Here is a 21,873-nt window from a genome sequence, read left to right as displayed (position 1 = left end):
ATAGACTTGTTGTTACTTCCACACGTTTATAAAATACTTTTGAGTACTTCTTATTAAGATTGTAGTGCTTCTTCCCTTTTTCCCCCACCATTTTCCCTTTTCCTTTTGTGCAGTTGCAATACTCCTTTGCAATACTCCTTTCAAGCCTCTAAAATCAGTGCCCTTCAATCACATCCCTCCTTTTCATTCCACAATAATCAAACGTTAGTGATTAAACCAGTGCTGCTGAGCTCAAACTTGTTTCTAACCGCATTCAAGTCACAGCTCTAAGAATGAGGTTTTAACTTGTCCAACTTGTCCTGGACTGTGCAACCGGCAGATGTAACATATCCTCATAAAGAACCTATCCAATGACAATTTGTTTGTGAACAGATTTGAGTTCTATTTCAATGAAAGGTCATCTGAAAAGTAATTTCTTTCATAACTTTCACATGAATCTCATGATATTTAACGGACAATTCTTCATCATCGTTCCAGATGTAAAGCGTTCACCTCCTTCATCTCACCCAAGAGTTAAGAAAACAGTACTTCATTCCCCCCCCCATTTTCTCGTGATGAGTGAGGATAAGAAAAAACCCACCTGGAATTAATACTTAGCCAAAAACAGTTCAGTCACCTAATCCAATCAGTGTAACTTGGAAATTGTATCAGAAAACAGGAGATACAGACTTGGAAACAGCACATCTGCATTGCTTTTTGACTCATTTCTGAGCGAGTTCCCAGTGCCTCTGAAACTCCACATGATATGAAAGGCAAGAATCCTGTAGTAATATACCAGTTTCCTTCACTACTATAGGGCATTTCAAGGGACTAATATTGATCTATAAAGCCTTACAATAAACAGCTGGCATAATGAATTGCTCCTCCCTCTTGTCAGAGCCAAGATTATTTAAGAGCTTACACTCACAGAACCAAATTAACTTTCTTCAGGTGTTAAGGAAAGGCTTGACTCAAATTCATTGCAACAACTAACATGTCCTATCTCACCTCTCCATGTTCAGCATGAGATCCACTTTCTTTGGTATCCAAATGGAAGTGATGATCAATTAAAGCAAGAACACAACATTGTAAGTTCTATCCATTTATCTCACTCTTAAGCGCAAGAGCAACCGCAAGCTTGTATATAAATTAAATGCCCACTGTTATATTCTAGAATGGCACAGGAGTAGAGTAACTGACAATAATCTGTATCCTCTGCAAAACAGAGCTTTGTAAGAGCAGGAAAGAAACGATTAATAGAGTTAAAAGAAAGAACCAAATCTTCTTTCCCCACAAGTTTGAAAAAGAAGTTTAAATATGTCTCCATTAAATGCCACTAGGGTAAAGAATTTCATTGACATGACGGGATACTTGGAAATGTAAAACATAAACCTCACACAAGTCAGCTTCCATAGTTCCTTTAGACCCCTTTTCCTGCCTACTCAACAAAATGAAAACTCTGTTTAAACATGACAACATGTGACTCACAGGCTGAGTGTAGCACTGCCCAGATCCTGAAAATAATCTGAAGCATGGTTGCACAAGATCCCCCATTCTCCCACTCCCCATTCCTTCCTTGAAGCAGAAGCAAATAACAGTTCTCAGCCTGACCTTCCTTCCATCACAAAGCTCTCCTGGTGAAACTAGCTGTTCATGTCTCATGCTGCTCAACCATGTTCTGAATTTTCCGGAGCACTGTAGTAGGCAGAGGAAGACAAGACACTGAGGTAGGGTTGGGTGTACCCACCACTATAGAAAGGGGATGAGTTACTCATCTGTGACTACAAATAAAAGTAAAATTTGCAAATCCATGAGCTGTTATTCAGGTTGGATGTACATCTGCAACACTATTAAAAGCCAGCTCAGGTCTAGCAGGATTTATTAGCTCAAATGCAGTATATGCAAAACAGCTGTGCTGCTTCAGGGCATGATGACACAGTATAGTATCTTTCAGTCAATACCTAAATTAATAAACCATGATGGACTTGAGCTAGCTGCATGCAAAGTCACTTAAAAGTCACAGTGACCCTGATTCTAGAGGATTTATTAGCTCAGCTAAAGACAAGCTGTGGGTATGCTAATAAACAATCCCAGAAACAGAGTGCCAAGAAAATGGTGCTGATACTCTACAAAGGGTCAGTTCTGGACTGGTATTAAGACAGAGCTCACAAACCTCAATAGATACAAGCTCACTGTGCATGTTTTGCACATCCACATGCTACCACATACTGACTGGACTTCTTATTTCTTATTAGCCACAGTACCCCTGTCTGTATTTACCACAGAAAAATAAGATTTGGCTGCTTAAATCATCTTGTTGTATAAATCTTCATCCATGAAAAACTAATTAGGGAAATAAATGGCCTCAGAGCATAGAGAAGTTCATGCAGTTTATACATATTCCATGTTTTGTCACACGCTACAGTCAGTTTGGAAAGCCTATTTGTAAATTCTAGGTAAGCATCATTTTAAAACACAGAACACTTCATCGTAACATTCTTTAGCTGGAAAAAAATTAACACTTTTTTTTTTTTAAACCTTTGAACTTTTAGCATTAAATGTGCACCTAAAGCTTTCAACCTTTCAACTTTCCTGAGATGTGCTTTATTAAATTATCTCTCACTTTCTCTTTTCCAAATGCCACAGAAGATCATGAAACTGGAATCCATTTAAACCTTTTATTACCACAAACATTATCTATCAAGTGATGCTTTTACTGACTTAAGTACAATCACAGACACAGAAGTGCAACGTGCCGCCAGCAGTGAATATTAGAATCGAAGAATGGTAGCAGCAGACAACAATGTGCCCGTCATAAGAACTAATTTCAAAGAGTTTCTGCAAAAATATGTGCCAAAAGTCTACTAAGGTATATGCCAAATTAAACTTTGAAGACAGTCACGATGCCCTATGGATTTTAAGAGAAAATTGACAAAACTTTACCTTACTGTGTGTAGGTAAGAATGTAAGCACTGCAGAAATGTAACAGGAATTTCTCCTACGGACTATTTTCTTTGCTTTTTTTTTTTTAACTGTAAACTCATTTTCCAATTTCCAAAGTATTGATAATAATCACATGATAAATATGCCATAAAACCAGCTGCCTACTACTATCAATGAAACCTGTCATCTCTAGTCTGCAAAGGTATTTTAATATGCGAATTATTGCTTACACATCTTGTAATAAGCACAAATTTTAGAAATTCAAAATTCTGCTTCTGCTTTTAGCATATACACATCCCTCATTACTATTACGCATTTGCAGTATAATCACCTAGCACAGCAAGTTACAAGACCTTCAGCATAAACTCATCTTTGGGCTTAGAGCAATCAGCGATTAAAATCTGTTGAACAATGGACTTGGACATTGAAATACAGTATCAATACAGTATCAAATGAAAGACAGAAAAACATAGCTTTCTATAATCTCTGAAGATCTAACAAGCTGTGGAGTTGCAACAGGAACCAGCAAGGACTTGCCCAGAAATCACGCTCAAGAGAGAAAGACCTAGAACTGAGTTGGATGTTCCTTACAAGCTCTTTCTTGAAGTTCAAATACAAAAACCATGCCATCCTTTTTGAAAATTGTTTAGATGGCTAGAATGACCTACATTGCTGTAACAACCAAAGCAAAACACCTGACCTCAGAACATTCTTCTGGGCTAGCCTCTACGCAAAAATGTACAGACCAAATGAAAATGATGATTTACATCAGAAAAATGGAGGAACAATGTAAGTTACTGTACATGAACAAAACTGTTCCTTTTTCTATTTTATCATGTGGTTACAATGGCTGCCGCTTTATCGAGTCACATCAAAATGCAGCATGTAAATCTCAATGCCCACAAAGACATCCAAAAAGGAAACAAAGAAAACAGGTGCATCTGGATCATACTAGTAGTAGATGTGAAAGGGCAATAACCCATCTTTAACTCTCCATCAGTCAGTGCTACCAGAATCCAAAAAAAATCACAAAGACCGTTTTTTTAATAGCATTTTAATTTAAGTTTGACCAGTTTATTAATCCATGACTGCCACAATGTAGAAGTGACTGCAAACAATGAATCTGCCTTCCTGTCAAGCAAACTGTCAGCACCTTACAGCCAGCTCTAAAACTCTGTTCTACAATATAACATTTCTAAATACAAAACCAGAAGATAGCTAATTTTATAAACAATCTCCGTTTTGTAACACTAAAGAAGCAAATGTTTTTATACTAGTTGGTACTACATGGAATACCTAAAAAGAACATTTTTTTAAAAAGTATTATTTCTATATAAAACCCACAGAATAGTTATTATTTTTCTTTCAAATATTGTTGCATATCTTGGCACATGTATATGCGTGCCCTCAGTCTTCAGACCACCATTTATTTGCAACTCTGATTACCATGCCATGAAGCAGGGAATAGCTCTGTTAATGACAACAGCCCCATAATTCCTCAAAAATTGTTATGAACTATGCTCCACAGAAGAAAGTTACTAAATACAAGAGAATCAAGGTAAAAATTTCTCCTATGTTGTAACAGGCAAAGGGATGAGAAAGGAATAAATAGTACTGTGGACTGAATTCCAACTGTACTTAATTAAGCCATTAATTTACTGTGACACTACCTGACACTACCTGACAAAAGCACATGCTCAAGCCTAAAAACAGGACAGTGAAAAGCAAGATTGGCAAAGACTGGGAAGAGGATAAGAGTGAAATCGTAAATTTGTAAGAGCAGTGAGGTGCGCGCTGGGTGTATATGGCATAACTGGCCAGGTGTTGGCGGCAGAGGGCTGTGGGGATGGCTTCTGTGGGAAGAGACGGAGGGCTACCCTGTGCTGGACACGGCCAGTTGCAGGTGGCTCCACAACAGACCAAAGTTATGGCCACACATGTGGTGTCTTTGAACTAGAGGACTTCACAGATCCTCTGTGAAAACATATTGAAGTGAGGGCAGTAAACACCCAAAAATTCCAACTAAAAAACAAAAAGGAACAAGGCCAGAGCAGGAGAAGCAAGGAGACAACTGAAGAGCAGGCTGGAGCAGAAGGAGAGAGCAGGGGCTGGAGCTGACTGTGTGTGTTGGGGGAATGATGACACAAAAGCAGCAAATGTCAACCGAATGAGTGACCATAGCAAACCAGGCAGTGCCCTTCAGAAGAGCCAATCACACAGGTAACTCCACATCCACCAACAAAACAGGACATAGCCAAACGCAGGACAAACCGGGCAAAAAGTGTGGAAGTCTTGACAATTTCTAGAAGAGAACACTTATCTTTAGTTCACTAATTGATATTTATTTACGTGCTGACCAGTCCTACCAGAGGGACGCTAGCACAGACAAGGGCAGGGGCTTTGTAAGACTTGAGGCTCTTTCCTCTCACCTCCTTGTTAACGTTACCTTCTTTGTGAGCTTTCTCCAGCTAGTTTGCTTGCTTGTTATTTAAGGCAAAAAGAAAAAAAAAACAACAAACAAACAGAAAATGCCCATGAGCTGATTAGGAAGGAACTGTGGTAGCAACCACAGGTGTTTACAAGACATGCTCACATACATCCTATTCCAACCTCAGTTTGCATTCACGTGTTAAACAAAGAGCAAGCGGTAGCCCTTAGAAGAAGAGAACCTCTCCTTTGTTTTACAAGCATCCCACACTGGTTTATTATCTTTATATTTCCTCTGAAGCCTGTATCCCAATTCTCTGTTGAATAAACTCAAACTACTCTCGCTTATGCCTGCCTCTTAACAAGGCAATTCTTCTTTAAATGTAACAGCTTTCTGAACAAGGAACCAAGCCAGTCAACAAGAAATTAACAACCAGGAGACTTAGGGTGCAAGACCTCTGCTCACTTTCTTCCCAATCCAGAGTCAAAACAGATCCATTCAAAGGTCAGAAAAGTACCAAAGCTGGTGAAGCAGCAGGAACGCATGGTCAGGAATCTGGGCCGAAGACACAGGGCTTGACTCCCTCTGTCAGCCCCACTGAGGGCAGAGGAAGGAGTCACGAAACAAAGGGACCCCCCCCAACGCTGCACAGACTCTAAGTGGCACCTAATAATCCTAGGTATTAGCATCCTGTTTTTCCAGGGTGTAATGGTTTCTTCCCTGGTTTTCCCCTCCAACAGATAAGCTTCTGAGAGACAGAAATGGAAGGTGCTCTACTGATATCCAGCGCTGCAAGAATGGAGGTTCTTCCAAACTACAGCATCAGAGGTGAAAAGCTTCTTTCCAAATATATAAACCCTGTTTGCCCAGCCCTGTGCTGGAAACAGAAGCTCTGGTTTGTCACAGCTTTTCAAAGAGAACTATGAGGACAAATGAGAATACAGTGACAATAACCTCCACAGACCTGAAAAGACTGAAGTGGAATACATGTGTATTTTAATAAACTTTCATGTGGTGGCAACACTGGACTCAAATACTTATTTGGTTTGGCAAAAGAAAAATAATCTGTCGATTCAAGCACAGGAGCACTTCATAACCAATTTTCACTATTTATGACACCATAAAACAAAGCCATATTTTCACCAGCTTCTGCAATTGTCAATTTTCACTATACCACAGGCAATATTAAAGATGACAGTTATTAAGAAATCTACAAAAATTGGATATGTCACAGTAGACCAAGCAATATATTTTTTAACCTAACTTTATTTCGTCAGCCTTCTGGGAAACCAGAGGAAATCAAGAGGCTTCGGTTTTATATTGCTGCGTTTCACAGTAACTTTCTGTGGAACATGGAATATGTCTGAAGTTCCTCAGTTCTGTAACGTATTAAAAATAAATCCTCATTTATGTGCCTTAACAAATGCTAAGGCATTCTGAAAGAATAGAATATTACTTTTTAGCACCAGCCTCATTTGCAATCAGGCTTTTTCTTCTACAACAACTTTAAAAAAAGAAAAACATTGACTACTGAATATTTTAGGCATACTAGGTCCTTAGCAATCTTCTCCCCCAACCAAGAAACTTACTCTAAAACATACTTTATGTCTTATTCATGTATGAAGTGATCTTAAAATCCAATCTCTAAGAAAAATCTCTGTCACAGATATTAAATAAACCCACTAGGTATCACAGTACTTTTATTTACACTGCCAATTTGCTTACTGTCACTGTGTATATTTCTTGGTTGGATTCATATTACGAACTCAAGTACATAGAATACAATCCATATGAGTAAGCTATCTGGGTGTCCCTGATAAGTGCCTTCATTAAAATAAATGACTTGTAGCTGGAAAATGACATGCCAGTATGTCGTATTTCAGAGTTCTCAAACTGTAATAACACACTGAACAGTGAAAACTCAAGTCTGATAAAGCCTTTGGCACTAAAACCAAAAACTTGCTACACCATAACGCTAAGAAAATGCAAGTGTCTTGCAATGCTAAGTTAGACAAAATTTAATATTCTCATCCTTTTATCTTCTAGGTAGTTAAGTGATCAAAGTGTTTTAAAATCATACATCTTCCATTCCATTACTGTGGAGGGAGGGGAATGACAGTTGACTTGGTTAAATTCCTAAAGTTACTGATTATATATGTAACAGTTTTTAAATCTAGAATTAGGTGGAAATCCAATGCTGTATTAAAGTTAAAGATAAAACTGAATTCATATAATGTGCATTCATTAAATTTTAATTTTAATCTGAAATTTTACTGTATATATAATCACTTACTGTTTGTACCTCACTTCTTTCATTCTATTAAAATCATTAATATACTGGAAGACAACTGACATGATAATATTTTACTTTGACATGGTAGGATTAGAATAGCAGACAAAATGTAGAAAGTCTTTAAAAAAGAGAATTAAGTTCATATTTCTCTTCAGAACCTCCAGGTTTTTGATTTAATTAAAATTGAAATTCAACTCCTCATTGAGGAGCTAAAAGTCACCAATATTTTACTCTGTTAGCCAACACTACTTAAATGGTCTTACAAGATAGCTTCTAAGCAACAAATATTTCCATCTGCCTTTCTAACAAGACAACTTAATTGTTCTTCTTAAATTTTGCTTTCTTTTTGCACCCAAGATTTTCTGTAGTCAAAAAGATTACAAGACTTCTTTTTTCCACTGACGAATGAAGCACCTCTTATCCTGGAAAACACCCATTGTTTGGCAATTTTACAAGTGGACTAAACGTACTGACTTGCACTCAAGAAAGTCTGACATCTTTACGCTGGTACAATTTAACACATGCTAATTTTACTGAAATTATTTAATTCTCACAAACAATTGACATACAATTTCCTGAGCCTCAAATATTTGGACCTTTGTTCTCCTCAAAGTGTTTTCATTCTCCCAGACAATGAAATAACATGCAGATCTCTCAACTTCTACATACTTTATGTATTAATCATAAATAGTTTATGATACAGATGCTAGAATGGAAATTTCCATGAAGATCATCAGTTTTTGGAACTGCAGTCTGTCCATTTTTTCCCTACTTAATATTTCAGTTTGAAGACCAGATAGGTGGTAGGAAGATTCTGCTATGGTGTGGTTTTAGCAAACTGTTTCTACTTAAAATCACCAGTGTATGTGCAGTAAATTAACAAACTAAATTAAGAGCTTTTATTTACAAATATTGATGCATCTTTCAGCAATTGATATCGACCATTAGGTAGCTATTTCATAATTTTTAAGCAACTTGTCATGAAGGTGTCAATATTGAAAACATTTTGATTTGATTAAAGGTATACATTCTTGTTTATCTTCTGCATTTTTACCAATTGTAAAAGCAAGGAAATTTAGTTTTGAACTAAGAAAGAAAATATCTGTTCTAGATGATTTTTACTCTGCACATGCATAGATATTATCAATATAATCACATATACGATTATGTAGGATAACACGTATCTTACATACCAAGAAGATGCCTCCATTTTAAAAGACTTGTTTTTTTTCCATCCTATTACCTAGCAGGCCCATCAATGTTTGCTAACATGTCTTTACCTCTACAAAGTTCCACTGTCCACAAGTCAAAATATTGTTCATATATAATCTAGGAAAAATATTAGCACATGCAGAAGAGCTTCACATGGAATGTTTGCATGTGATTTGGGAAAATTACCCAAGATCATGACGTCCTCATCTGAACTTTTGAGAAAACTCAGAAAAGTACAAAAGAATAGGAAACTATGGATCACAAACCGTGATGTTTCTCTTTTGGAAAACAGATTTTAGATAAGATTTTCAAAGGATGTAAACTATTCCAGGCAAAAATCATGTAACTTGAACACTGAATTTTTGCCATGGCTTCCTGCTATGGCAGGATACAGGTTTGTCATTCTAACATGTAAAGTATTTCCAGAAAAGTGATGTTTAACAGGGATCATTATTTACCATATTACAGTGACATACATTTTTAGATTCAGAAAACAACAAAAACTAGCATTTAAGAGTCAAAGAAGGGTCTCTTTGGATCAATGAATTACCAGAAATTGCAGCTCAGCTGCAATTAGTCTTGAGTTCTATTGATTGTGCAAACCAGAACAGAATACATGCTCCCATGCAAACAGAAAATATTTGAAAATACAGCTGATACTTATTATCTTCCCTATGTTTGTAACTAGCCTGAATTATGGCAAGCACAGTTAGAAGCCTATTTCTGGACAACTATTGGCAAGAATCACCATCAGTTAGATGAATACAGACTGTGTACTAAGAAGCATTTTGGAAACCATTTTCATTTTTCAGAAGATAAGTTGGACATACAGCATGCATTTTGCAAACAGATTAAAGACAACACTGTTTAAGAATGAAGAACGAGAGCATATTTTTAAAAGTATAGTTCCAGAATTCTTTGCATAACTCAATTATGAATTTGTTTTGCAAAGAGGGTTAAGAAACACACCTTTATCATTTGGTTTATTGTACTTATAAAAACTCCAAGCATTACTTACTACTTTATGAATGCCAAAGTATTAATACCCAGCTTTCTTCCATCCTAGCCTAGATTTTTCTCAAACAAACTTTATACAGTTTGCTTTCTTAAGCAAGGATACAGCCATAACTAAACCAGGGGTTTAGACAAGAAGAATGTTGTTAGGTTATGTGATAAAATCTTGTCTACACACACACAAAGTATCACAGAGAAACAACGGCGTGTGGGGTGAGGCAAGCCCAAATAAAGCCCTGCTCAGCTTCTCCCAGGCCCATCACAGGATGGCTATCTATCCATCACAGGCCCATCCCCACAAGCCCAGAAGAGCACAGGGCCACAATGGCAGGCAGAAACTCCAATTAAGGACTCGGAGAAAATTATAACCTCTCTGAGTCCCTCACAGGGCTGTCCCAGGAGCGTCTCAGCCTTTATGGTCCAACATGAAACCCAGCAAGACAGGCCATCGGGATCACCATTTAGACTAAGGAGGTTGCTGCCTAGGGGTGTTGGACACATTATGGGATGCAGGGGAAGAACACTCTGATGTTACACAAGACTTATTATCAGTTGTTTAGGGGAGGAATAAAAGGTAGTAAAAGGGAAGGATTTAGGGAGGATCAAGTGTGGCAAACAGAGGGATATGAGAATAAAAGGGTCCATTAATGTGTAAGCAAGAACTGGTGAGTATGCTTATCTGGCTATGCTCTGTGCACAATCACTGTAGCTTGTCCTGTCACTGTTAATCTCCACCTTCAACTACTTTCCTGTAGGAAGCTTTTTACTCCACACACATATATGTGTATTGGTATCTGTGATGCCAGCAATTGGAGTGAGTGAGCATGAGATCACCCACAAAGATCAAGTCAGAATAGTGGGTAAGTAGGTGAAGGGACCTTCGGCCAAGAGGGTGAGTGGGTCTCTAAGGGACAACTCTGGGTGTGAGAGTACCTGTGTCTGACCCACTCGTGGATCTCCATCCTGCTCAGCCAGAGAGAGGAACAAGATGAAATCATTGGTGTAGTCAATGTTCATGGGAGAGCTTTGTATCTTGCCAATTATGTGGTGTGTACCAGTGCCTAATGGAAATACAATTTGAGTCTCTATACTGGATGGACCTGGGGACATGGAGCTGCAGCTCCTGAAAGAAATATTAAAGATGTTAAACAGAATTTACAAAGCTGCATTTGTATAATCACAGGATGGTTGAGGCTGGAAGGGACCTCTGGAGTCACCTGGCCCAATCCCCTGCTCAAGCAGGGACACCTAGAGCAGGTTGCCCAGGACCACGTCTAGATGGCCAATGAATATCTCCAAGGAGGGAGACGCCATAATCAGTCTGGGCACCCTGTGCCAGTACTCTGTCATATTTACAGTAAAAAAGTGTTTCCTGGTGTTCAGAGGGAGCCTCACGTGGCCCAGTTTGTGATCACTGCCTCTTGCCCTGTCACTGAAAACAACTGAAAAGAGCCTGGGTCCATCTTCTTTGTACCCTCCCTTCAAGTATTTATGGACAATGATGAGATCCCCCTGAGCCTCCTCTTCTCCAGGCTGAACAGCCCCAGCTCTCTCAGCCCCTCCTCACAGGAGAGGTGCTCCAGTCCCTTCACCATCTTTGCGGTGGCCCTGCATTGCATTCTCTCCGGTATGACCATGTTTGTCTTGTACTGGGGGGGCCCAGGACTGGACCCAGCACTCCAGGGGTGGTCTCACCAGGGCTGAGCAGAGGGGAAGGATCACCTCCCTCCACCTGCTGGCAGTACTAACACAGCCCAGGATACCATTAGCCTTCACAAGGGCACATTGTTGGCTCATGTTCAGCTTGGTGTCCACCCGGACCCCCAGGGCCTTTTCTGCAGAGCTGCTTTCCAGCTGGGGTTGTTCCTCCCCCCGTGCAGGACTTTGCACTTCCCCTTGTTCAGCTTCAAAAGGTTCCTGTCAGCCCATTTCTCCAGCCTGTCCATGTCCCTCTGGATGGCAGTACAACCCTCTGGCCTACCAGCCACTCCTTGCAGTTTTGGGTCATGTGCAGACTTGCTAAGGGTATATTCTGCCTCATCGTCCACGTCATCAATGAGAATACTAGACAGGGCTGGACCCTGTATTAACCCCTGGGGGTACACCACTAGTTATCACCTCCAACTAGACTTTGCAACACTGATCATCACTCTGGTGTTGATCTAGTCTAGACAGATAATATCCACTGTTCTGCCTTCATCCACCAGGCCAGTCATTTCGTCATTGAAGTTTATCAAGTTGGTCAAGCATTTCCCCTTGGCAAATCCACGCACACTACTCCTTATGATTTTCTTCTCCTTCATGTGCCTGAAAATGGTTTCCAGAATTAGCTGCTCCATCACCTTCCCAGGAACAGAGGTGAGACTGACATGCCTGTAAGTACCTTGGGTCCTCCTTCTTGTCCCTTTTGAACATGGGAGTGACATTTGCTCCCCTTCAGTCTTTGGGCACTTTTCCCATAAGCCATGATCATTCAAAGGTTATCTAAAGTAGCCTTGCGGACATCAGTCAGCTACCTCAACACTCATGGGTACACCCCATCACGGCTGAAATCTGTACATATACTTTGCAGCAATGAACACTGACAATATTATTATACTCCTAGCTAGTTCAGGCCTGTTTCTGATTAATACAAAGCAGAGAATGCTTAGACATCTCCTTTACTGAGTACTTCATATATTTAACATACCAAATTTAAGTACATAAATCATCATACTCTTTAATTACCACATGCATGCAACTGTAACTCTTTAGTAAAAGGACAGACAAAACTGAATTAATATGAGGTTTTAAAGCCTATTTTTGAATAATAGCGAAGTGTGCCTGTGGTATTTTATTTTGCTTGTTTTCCAGGGGGAAAGAGAGAGTTAGTATGGAAAGATTTTTAGAACTCTGTTCAGCTACAATCTTTTTCATTACAATTTGGTGTATATGATTTGGAAAATAGTACCAGGCTCAGAGTGACTAACTGAGTGTGCAACTATAGCTGACTAGGGTGGACATCTCAATGACAGACCTTCCACTGGAGAAAAAAAATCATAAAACAAATCTAGAACAGTTCTTTTCCAATACTTTTGTAAAGTGTTCAGTACACTATAGGATGTCCCATGTCAGTCATCATTTTGCTATTCTGCTTAGAATAAATAGTATCAAGTGCAGCTCATCTTTTAGGTTCTGAGATTTATGCTCAACTACAAGCACAATCTGAAAATGTTTTTCCTAAATTCCAATATTCCAGTATGAGTTTAGAATATTTTCAATGTTCTGTGAAACCTGCATTCAAAACGGTTGTGAGGTCCTGGGCACAGATGGGATTCAAACAGCTGACTTAGAGGACCAGTCAGTTTTAGTCTAGACTTAGCAAAAATGATGTATAAGCACAAGTCTGTATGGAATTTTCCTAAATTAGTAAATATGTCATGACTTGAGATGACTAAGATGCACATAATTTATGTGCACTTCTGTGAAAAAAGGTAGGGTATTATGTATTGCCCAACAAGGCTATTTCCATTCAGACTCAGACATTTAACAAAACTAGTTATTTCAGTAATTAGTGTTGAGGGGAGGTGCACTCCTCCAAAGCCCTTCTGCGTTCAGTACTACATTAAATCCAGTATAAACAGATACATATCAAAAAAAAGCAAATGAAATCATACAGCAAAATAAGCTGTTCTTATTTTAGAGACTAATTATAACGAATAAAGAACCAGTTGCTTGCAGTGCGTAAAAACTTAATGATTTTCTTTCTATATAAGAAATAGTTCATCAAAATTACATAAATATTCTTAGGTGCTTTAAAGTGGGCATAATGAATTCTTATGCTATCCTTTCCCTTCTGAAGACAGAAAGGGAAAGCATTACATCAACACTACTGTGAATGTGCTTGCAAAATTTGATGTTCTTGAAATAACGTATGACTATATCACCAATCTTTATACTTGTTGCTTATGATCTGGATGAACAGCCCTATTTCCTCATATATCTTCCTCTTTTCCTCCTTGGACCAATCAGATTCTTATGCGGACTCCAAAAGAGGTCAAAACAGTAACTTGACCAGGGACACTTCATGCCTTTATCCTGCTCCTGGAACCCTGTATCTGGGCACATTCTACAAACAGCACCAAAAAGGACCCCTAAAATATAACCTCGCATTTTACACTCAAATATATATATATATATATATATATATATATATATATATATATATATAAATAAAATGCTGTTAAGCGTTGCCAAAGACTGATTTCCATATTTTTACCCAAAGAACACATGCACCATTTCCGAGGTGAACTGATTCCCAATAGCACAAAAAGTGGAGTCATTAAAAAGAAATTATTGTTATGCTTTCATTCCCATGATTCATAGCATCTATTATATGGTTAACATGCTTCAGCACTTACAGAAATGTCTTCTAAGGGGTAAAAAAAAAACAAAACAAAACAAAAAAAAAACCCTGCAGTTCCATCTTTTATGCTGTATTTCTGCACAGAAGTATTTAATTTTAATGACACTTCTTATGAAAGTTACAGTAGAACAATAAAACAGACTTTTATGAAAGTTATTCATACAAAATAGTTAAATTGAATTTTAATTTAAAAAGCCTATGACTCCTCCAAAAAATGAAAATAAGAAAACTCAAATCTTTCATTAAGTTAAAACAAAAACCCTCAGAAAAACTTAGGTAACATTTTCTGTACTTAAATAGGCACAGCTATACCCACGTGTGAAAAGAATGTCAGAATTAAGGTAGGAACTATGCATTTCTCTGAAAGATTACTGAAATGACAAACATCAAAAGTGGTTTTAAGTATCAGTCCAAGTTCTTTTGTTAGGCACGAACTAGTGCAAGTTCCTTGCATCATGACCTTGACACCTGTATTTTTTTTCTTTCCTAAAAGAAGTTCTTTTTATAGTTGATTGATTAAACTTGACCTCTGATGGTCATCCAATCCAACTTTGATTCAAAGAGAGGTTACTGCCAACATTAGCTCAAGATAGCTGTACCTTCATCTAGCAGAGTCTTGAGAACTTCCAAGAACAGAGGTCCGAAAACCTCTCTGAGATGCCTGCACTACTGTCTCGGTAGACAAGTTTTTCTTCATGTTCAATCTGATTTTTTCAAGCCACGATTTCTTACCATTAATATTTGTTCTAATACCTGTCACTAACAGCTTGGCTGTGCTGTTTTTGTAATTTCTGAAACAGCTGTAGGCTCCTATTATGTCACCCCCTCAGCCTTCTCTTCACCAGACTAAATGAACAGCTCCCTCAAACTGTCTTTGCTCCTCATGTTGTTTAGGGTCCTGACTATCTTGATACTCCTCTGCTGGGCCCTTTCTAGTTCTTTCCCATCCCTCAGATTGCAAAGTCCCAAATTGGACACAATATCTCAGGTGTGGACCCAGTAGTGCCACAAAGTTAACTCCCCTTGATTTATTTTCCATTTTACTTTCCAGCATATAGCTTGCCTTAATGAAAGTATTGTTTTCTTCATGGATTTCTTTTTGGTAAATCACAGTGAAATAGAGTACAACACAGAAGTAGCAACTATCTGAAATTCCAGATAGCTACATGTTTCTAAATCAACGGCTGAGATTCCCCTGTTCTTCCTTCAAATCTAGTCTACATATGGTGCTATATATGGTACCAAAAAAATTTGGTGACACAGTTTTGCAATATGTTTTACTCAAAGACCAGCCCAACAGTAACACTGTATTTTTGCTTAAACCCTTGAAAAAAACAGGGAGAGGGTTGCAGAATCTTGGCCAGATGCTTTTGCAAAAAGTAATTTGTGATTCACCAATACTGAATTCCAATATCAAAAGGTTAAGATATTCTATTGTGCATCTTTACTCAGAATGATATAAAGCCTTTCAAATGAACTGGATTGACAAAGTCATTTAGGAAATGGAAGTCCAAGTAAAAGAATTAAAAATCTTTACATCAACAAGGGTAAACTACTTAAGGAGATAAGCAGAATAAGAGTTATCTCTCATCTGTGAGAAAATGACTCACAACCTGGAAATATGTCAGGATAAAAATCTGTAGGCCCTTTATAGGAAAACAGAACAAAACAAAACAACTCAACACAACAAACTGATGCCAACTTTCATGTTTTCCCCCCTCCACCCTCAATGAAATAATTTTGGAATTCTTGTCATATTATGGATGATACACAGTGATACCACTTTTGATGCAATTTACTTTGCCCCTCTCAGTGCTAGAAGTAGTCAAAAGTATATTCAGAACACTTTTTTCTTGGCTAAAATTTTCTCCTTTTTCACAGCCAAAACATTTTGTTGGGACTGTCTTCACAATTCACCTCCAGTAGAACCAGTTGAGGTTCTAAAGGAAACCTGAAACTTTCCTTATCAGCTTATCTATTCAGCATGCTTACAAACCTGTACAGATGTGTACAAATGCCTAATAAATAAGATCTGTCTAGCCTATTAGAAGGTTGTGGAAGCAGTGGTAATCTTTTTTTTTTCTTTTTCTATCAAAATGTATTATAGATAACTAAATCTAATACAAGCATTAAATCTTGAAAAACAACTTCAAAAAGACATGCTGTAAGTACAGGGCACTGCCCTTTACATTGCTTTAGAAACACCCAGAATGTTACAAGATTAATTAAATATTAAGAAAAGGGAAACAAATAATGTGTATTGGCTTTCACTAAGCGGTAAGAAACTGACCAACATTCTCTTTTTGAGAATGCGTTTGTGCTTCTAACAGATGTTAGGTGTTAGAACAGCTAACTAAAAGCAAGATATGCCAGACACACAGAGAAAAAATAAAAGGAAAACTCATGGGATGTGAAGAGCAGCAAAAGAAATGGACAGTAAAAGGTAACTGGCGTGAGCTATAATAAATTCAGATATAAGGAAAATGAGTTTTATACATCTCTGCAACAAAGGTTCTGAATATATCAGTTAACAGCTGTATTTGAAAATAAAATTAATTTATACTGATGTTATTATACCTCAAATGAGTAGCGGAGCTTCCTATAGCACCAAGTACTCTTCCATATGAGCCTTCTAAATTGAACAGTACAAAATATACTTGTTTATATCTAAAAATATTCAAGCTTCACATTTTCTTAAGTGTAGCTTGATATTTTTTGGTACTCTGTAATATGAAAGCATGGTGAACTACAGTACAATCTGTCATCATGTAAAATAACCAACATTAATCCAATACAACATGAGGCCACTTGAACAGTGACAAGGTGTCAATAGACTTCATTTGTATGGTTAAATTACAACATTACAGAGATTGAACACATACAGTATGCAAGACCATGAACACTAATACTTAAATCCAATAGAATTTAGTCTAAATTAGATTTGTTAGCTGTCAGGCATTGCTACATAGCATTATTTTTTTTCCCCATTAATAAACCATTCCAAAGAAGCATACAGACATAAAAATCACTCAAGATCTGTGCCTGAACGTTACAGAGAAAGAATATTATACTATATACTTGTCTTTTCACTGCACATCTGTGTGAAGAGTTTGGCTCTAACTGCTCTATGCCCTTCCATTAAATAGTTGAAGACAGAACTAAATCTCATCTTAGCTTTTTTTCTTAAGGCTAGGCAGACCCATTTCTCTCAGCTTCTCCTCCTACCTTACATACTTCAAGTCCTTAAACGTCTCGAGTCCATCTCTGTTGGACTCATTCCAGCACATCACTTTATTTCTTGTATTGCAGAAAGCAAAATTGCACACAGTGCTCCAAATGCAGTCACACAAGAGCCGGAGAGAGATAATAATTGCTTCTTTCAATTTGCTGGCTATACTCACAACAGTGTGCTATGCAGTTGGCTGCCTTTGCCACAAGAGTACACTGCTGACTAATATAAAAACATTACATGAAAAGTTCTTACCCATAACTAAATGTATAGGCATATTCAGCCCCTACCTCTCAGCACTCTACATGTACGTGAAATTAATGGAAGCAATTGCCATCAGCTCCCCTCACACTCAGATTTCCTTGTGGGGCTCTGATTAAGAGTGGAAACACACAAATAGTAAGTCTCTCTTGTTAACAACTTCCCAGATATAACCCCAAGCAGTGCATCCCAAAATCTACATTATCTCCAGAAGTGTTGTTAAGAAACACTGATTGCTCTTCTGTAACATGATTTACGTCTCTGCTACAGCACAATTCTGGGTGAAAGTTTAGAAAGAGCTGTTGTCAACCCCTCTCAGAAATCAGACAGAAAACACTTCCAGAACTGTCCCAGACTAACATTCATACAAAAAACTGATCGCATTCTGCTTGGTAAGTCTACCTTAATGTCCTCATAGCAGGCCTAATACAGTCTGTTACTGAATGCAGTCAGTATTTGTGATGAGACAGCCCTTCCTTCAGATTTCTCCATCATTAACACACAGGAGTTCTCAGACTTTCTGGAGGATTGTTCCCTGGACTTAGAGGATCAGAATCAAATGTAACTTTAGGACAAGGACGTTTTAGAGCACAGCAGACTGAATAAAGGAAGCTTGACTTTTTACAAGCTATCTTCCTCAGGGGTTTTCCTTGTTTCATGATTTACAACTGTACCTCTCTCCCACTCATGTGTCTCAGAGAAAGACTGTGCATTGAAAGTTGGAGAAAGATTACCCTCAAGATGAAAATGGTCTTGCAGAGGACAAAACTCTGGGGTAGAGAATGTTCCAAAAGATTAATCTTACCACTCCATTCCAGCTTACACTTCAACACAATTACAAATGCTACTTCCTGCAGGTAAGTTATCCAGTATTTATTTTATCTAAGTAGCACCATCCTGACTGCAAGTTATGGCTCTCCCCCAGTGTGTTTAAGGAATGCCATATCAGAAATAAGCCAAACGAATTCAAAAGAAAATTAATTATTTTTGAAAGATGTAAGCCTAAAAACCTGCATTGAGAACAGGTACACAAAAAAAAAAAAGAGAGAGAGAGTACACAAGACAGAAAAGAGTTTGTGAAAAACAGATTCTTTATGTAGAACTAAGGATGCAATACTTGCTCCACACATTCATTTATACAGCTTATACGTCTTAACATTACAAAACTAATGCGTAGCAATTCAAAATCCTAAAAGCAAGCAACAACAACAAAAGAAAAAACAAAAACAAAAAAATCCACACCAAAACTTAAACAAAACAAAACAAAAACCCAACAACAACAAAAACTCACCACTAAACCCAGAAACTGTTTATGGTCAATTAAATCAATGAACTTCCAGCTTGTATTATAAATGTATCAATACAATACCAGTGGAATGGAAAAACAAATTTAGTATACTCCCAACCCTTTTTTCTAGACCCAGGCAGGAAATGCAAGCCATCAACAGCTTTCCTTCACTTTTTTACTTGACATCCAGAGGGAGCTGGACAGGCTTGAGGGGTGGGCCTGTGAGAACCTCATGAGGTTTAAAAAGGCCAAGTGCAAGGTCCTGCGTCTGGGCTGGGGCAATCCCAAGCACACATACAGGCTGGGCAGAAAATGGATTGAGAGCAGTCCTGAGGATAAGGACCTGGGGGTGTTGGTTGATGAAAAGCTTGACATGAACTGGCAATGTGTGCTTGCAGCCCAGAAAGCCAACTGGGGCTATGGGTCTGCTTTATCAGGTATACCAGTCTGCATCAAGCAAAGTGTGGCCAGCAGGTCGAGAGAGGTAATTCTCCCCTTATTTGCTCTTGTGAGACCCATCTGGAGTGCTGCGTTCAGCTCTGGGACAACCAGCATGAAAAGAACACAGACCTATTAGAACAAGTCCAGAAGAGGGCCACAAAGATGATCAAGGGGCTGGAGCACCTCTCCTGTAAAGACAGGCTCAAGGAGCTGGAGTTGTTCAGCCTGGAGAAGGTTCCAGGGAGACCTTATAGTGGCCTTCCCGTACCTAAAGGGGGCCTGCAGGAAAGCAGGAGAGGGACTCTTTGTCAGGGAGTGTAGTGACAGGACAAGGGGGAATGGCTTTAAACCAAAAGAGGGTAGATTTAGATTAGATAGAAGGAGGGTGGTGAAGCTCTGGCACAGGCTGCCCAGAGAAGCTGTGGATGCCCCATCCCTGGAGGTGCTCAATGCCAGGCTGGATGGGGCTTTGGGCAACCTGCTCTGGTGGGAGGGGTCCCTGCCCATGGCAGGGGGTTGGAATCAGGTGATCTTTAAGGTCCCTTCCAACCCAGCCCATTCCATGATTCAGTGAACCTATAATTACTATTGGCTTTTCCTTTTTTCCTATCAGTCCTTGCTCCGTTGTGTAGTCCTTCTCCCTTCCTGAAATTCCTCAATAGCATCAAAAGATTGAAATTTACTGTCAAGGAGCAAGGGAAGCAATTCTCCTGCAAAGGTGCAAATGTTTCCTAGCACCCACCAGTTAAGGTGAGGCTCAGACAAAGACTAGAAAACAGACAGAACTCAAGTACTTTAGAAACCTGTACAAGGCAAAAAGAATACTTCAAAAGATACCGCACATTAATGTAAAATTCAATGGTTTTGGTATTACATCCCAAAACCATATGTAAGCTCAATATTATGGAACGTGTGCCTTATATTTTGTTGGAGGAGGGCTAGAAAAAATAAGCTAGTATTAGTTATAATAAGTATATAAGATATATATAGTATATAAGATAGTATTAGTTATAATCACTGAGAATTCATCAAGCCTTTTTTGCCCTCAAACTTGTGTCCATAAGGCTTTACTTGGCACAATTGGAACCCCCAAAATATTAATGTACAAAAGAATATGATCTCCAGAAAATATACACTGTGACTGTCATTTAATTAATGTGCTTGTTTTCAAGTGCCATAAAAGTGTTATAAAAGAAGCACTTGAGTGTACACACATGCTGCATATTCAGCTTACAAGAGACATATTGTACTACACTACAACAGGAAATGCTAAAAGCTATAGCCTTTTATCTATACTCTTGCAGAGTTGTAAAGCATCGTTTTAAAATCCTGACTATATGAAAAATATATACAGCCATTCTTTATATAATTTCACACACTTTAATCACAAGTTTTGCCCATTTTATAATCAAATTACTTGCTAGATCTACACTGGTAAAGCCAATGTGTTTTCATTATACTTCCCTTGTAGTATGATTTTTTGATTCCAAATTATTGTTTTGTTTTTAACAAATTCACTTTCTGAAAAAATAGATAAAGAAAAAACAGGAATAGCAATGGCTATTAGACATAGAATAGACCTACTGCTCTTTTTAATCCGTATCACGACAACCGAATAGCTGTAGTTACAATTAATAACTGTACTTAAGATTAGAAATGCACACATTACGTTATATCAGATTACACTAGAGATACAAGATATTGCTTTAAAATGTCTACAAAATATAAATCTGAAAGAATCTTACGAAGCAAACAAAAGTAGAACTTGTTGACAAACCAAAAAGACACCTGCTTACAATGTGCTTCATTTTTCGTTCTTACCTTCTGTGCTTAATCCAGGACTTGAAGTAAATTTTGCTACATCGACAATCTTTACGGCAAACTGTTGCCCTGTTTCCCTGTTGATGCATCGCCGCACAACGCTGAATGGACCCCTGAAACACACATGCACAAAAAATCAGCAATAAATAAACCATTCTCTTTTATGCATTGAGCTATAATTCCATTACTTTTAAACAAAATTTAGATTCCAATATATAATTCAAATATAATATTTAAACAGAAGCTTGTACCTCTAATCTTTGCTCCCCATTAACCGTAATACATAGTTTTAACTACAGACTAGAGTAAGAACAGTAAATGAGTTTCAAATTTACTATATTAAGGAAAACTCAAATATATTCTCTTATTCATCCAATTGAGAAAGGCTATCCTCTTGGAAACCATGGGTAATATACACATTATCATTATATTTTAAACAGACTTTTTTTTTGATGCATTGTTCAAATGTGGAAAAAGGTATTAAAAGATTACAATATGAATTGCAAGCTTCCTAAACTGTTTCTAACTTGGGTATTATCCTTGTTTTATACTGTAAAAA

General features: G+C 38.0%; 1 protein-coding gene across 13 annotated transcripts in view; it reads right to left on the bottom strand.

Annotated features, from left to right (window-relative positions):
* Nucleotides 1–21,873, bottom strand: part of CASK (calcium/calmodulin dependent serine protein kinase) — a 217,900-nt gene that overhangs the window by 138,764 nt on the left and 57,263 nt on the right. For 12 of the 13 annotated variants that reach the window (XM_040545500.1, XM_040545497.1, XM_040545503.1 and 9 more), the window contains exon 2: nucleotides 21,315–21,427. In XM_040545500.1, the coding sequence (XP_040401434.1) occupies nucleotides 21,315–21,427 (113 nt within the window). Of the gene's footprint in view, nucleotides 1–21,314; nucleotides 21,431–21,873 lie in introns of those variants that run through there. The other variant, XM_040545509.1, reaches the window with a different exon arrangement.

This window comes from Cygnus olor, chromosome 1 (genome assembly GCF_009769625.2).
Source record: "Cygnus olor isolate bCygOlo1 chromosome 1, bCygOlo1.pri.v2, whole genome shotgun sequence".
NCBI classification, from domain to species: Eukaryota; Metazoa; Chordata; class Aves; order Anseriformes; family Anatidae; genus Cygnus; species Cygnus olor.
This window is presented reverse-complemented; position numbering and strand designations above follow the sequence as displayed.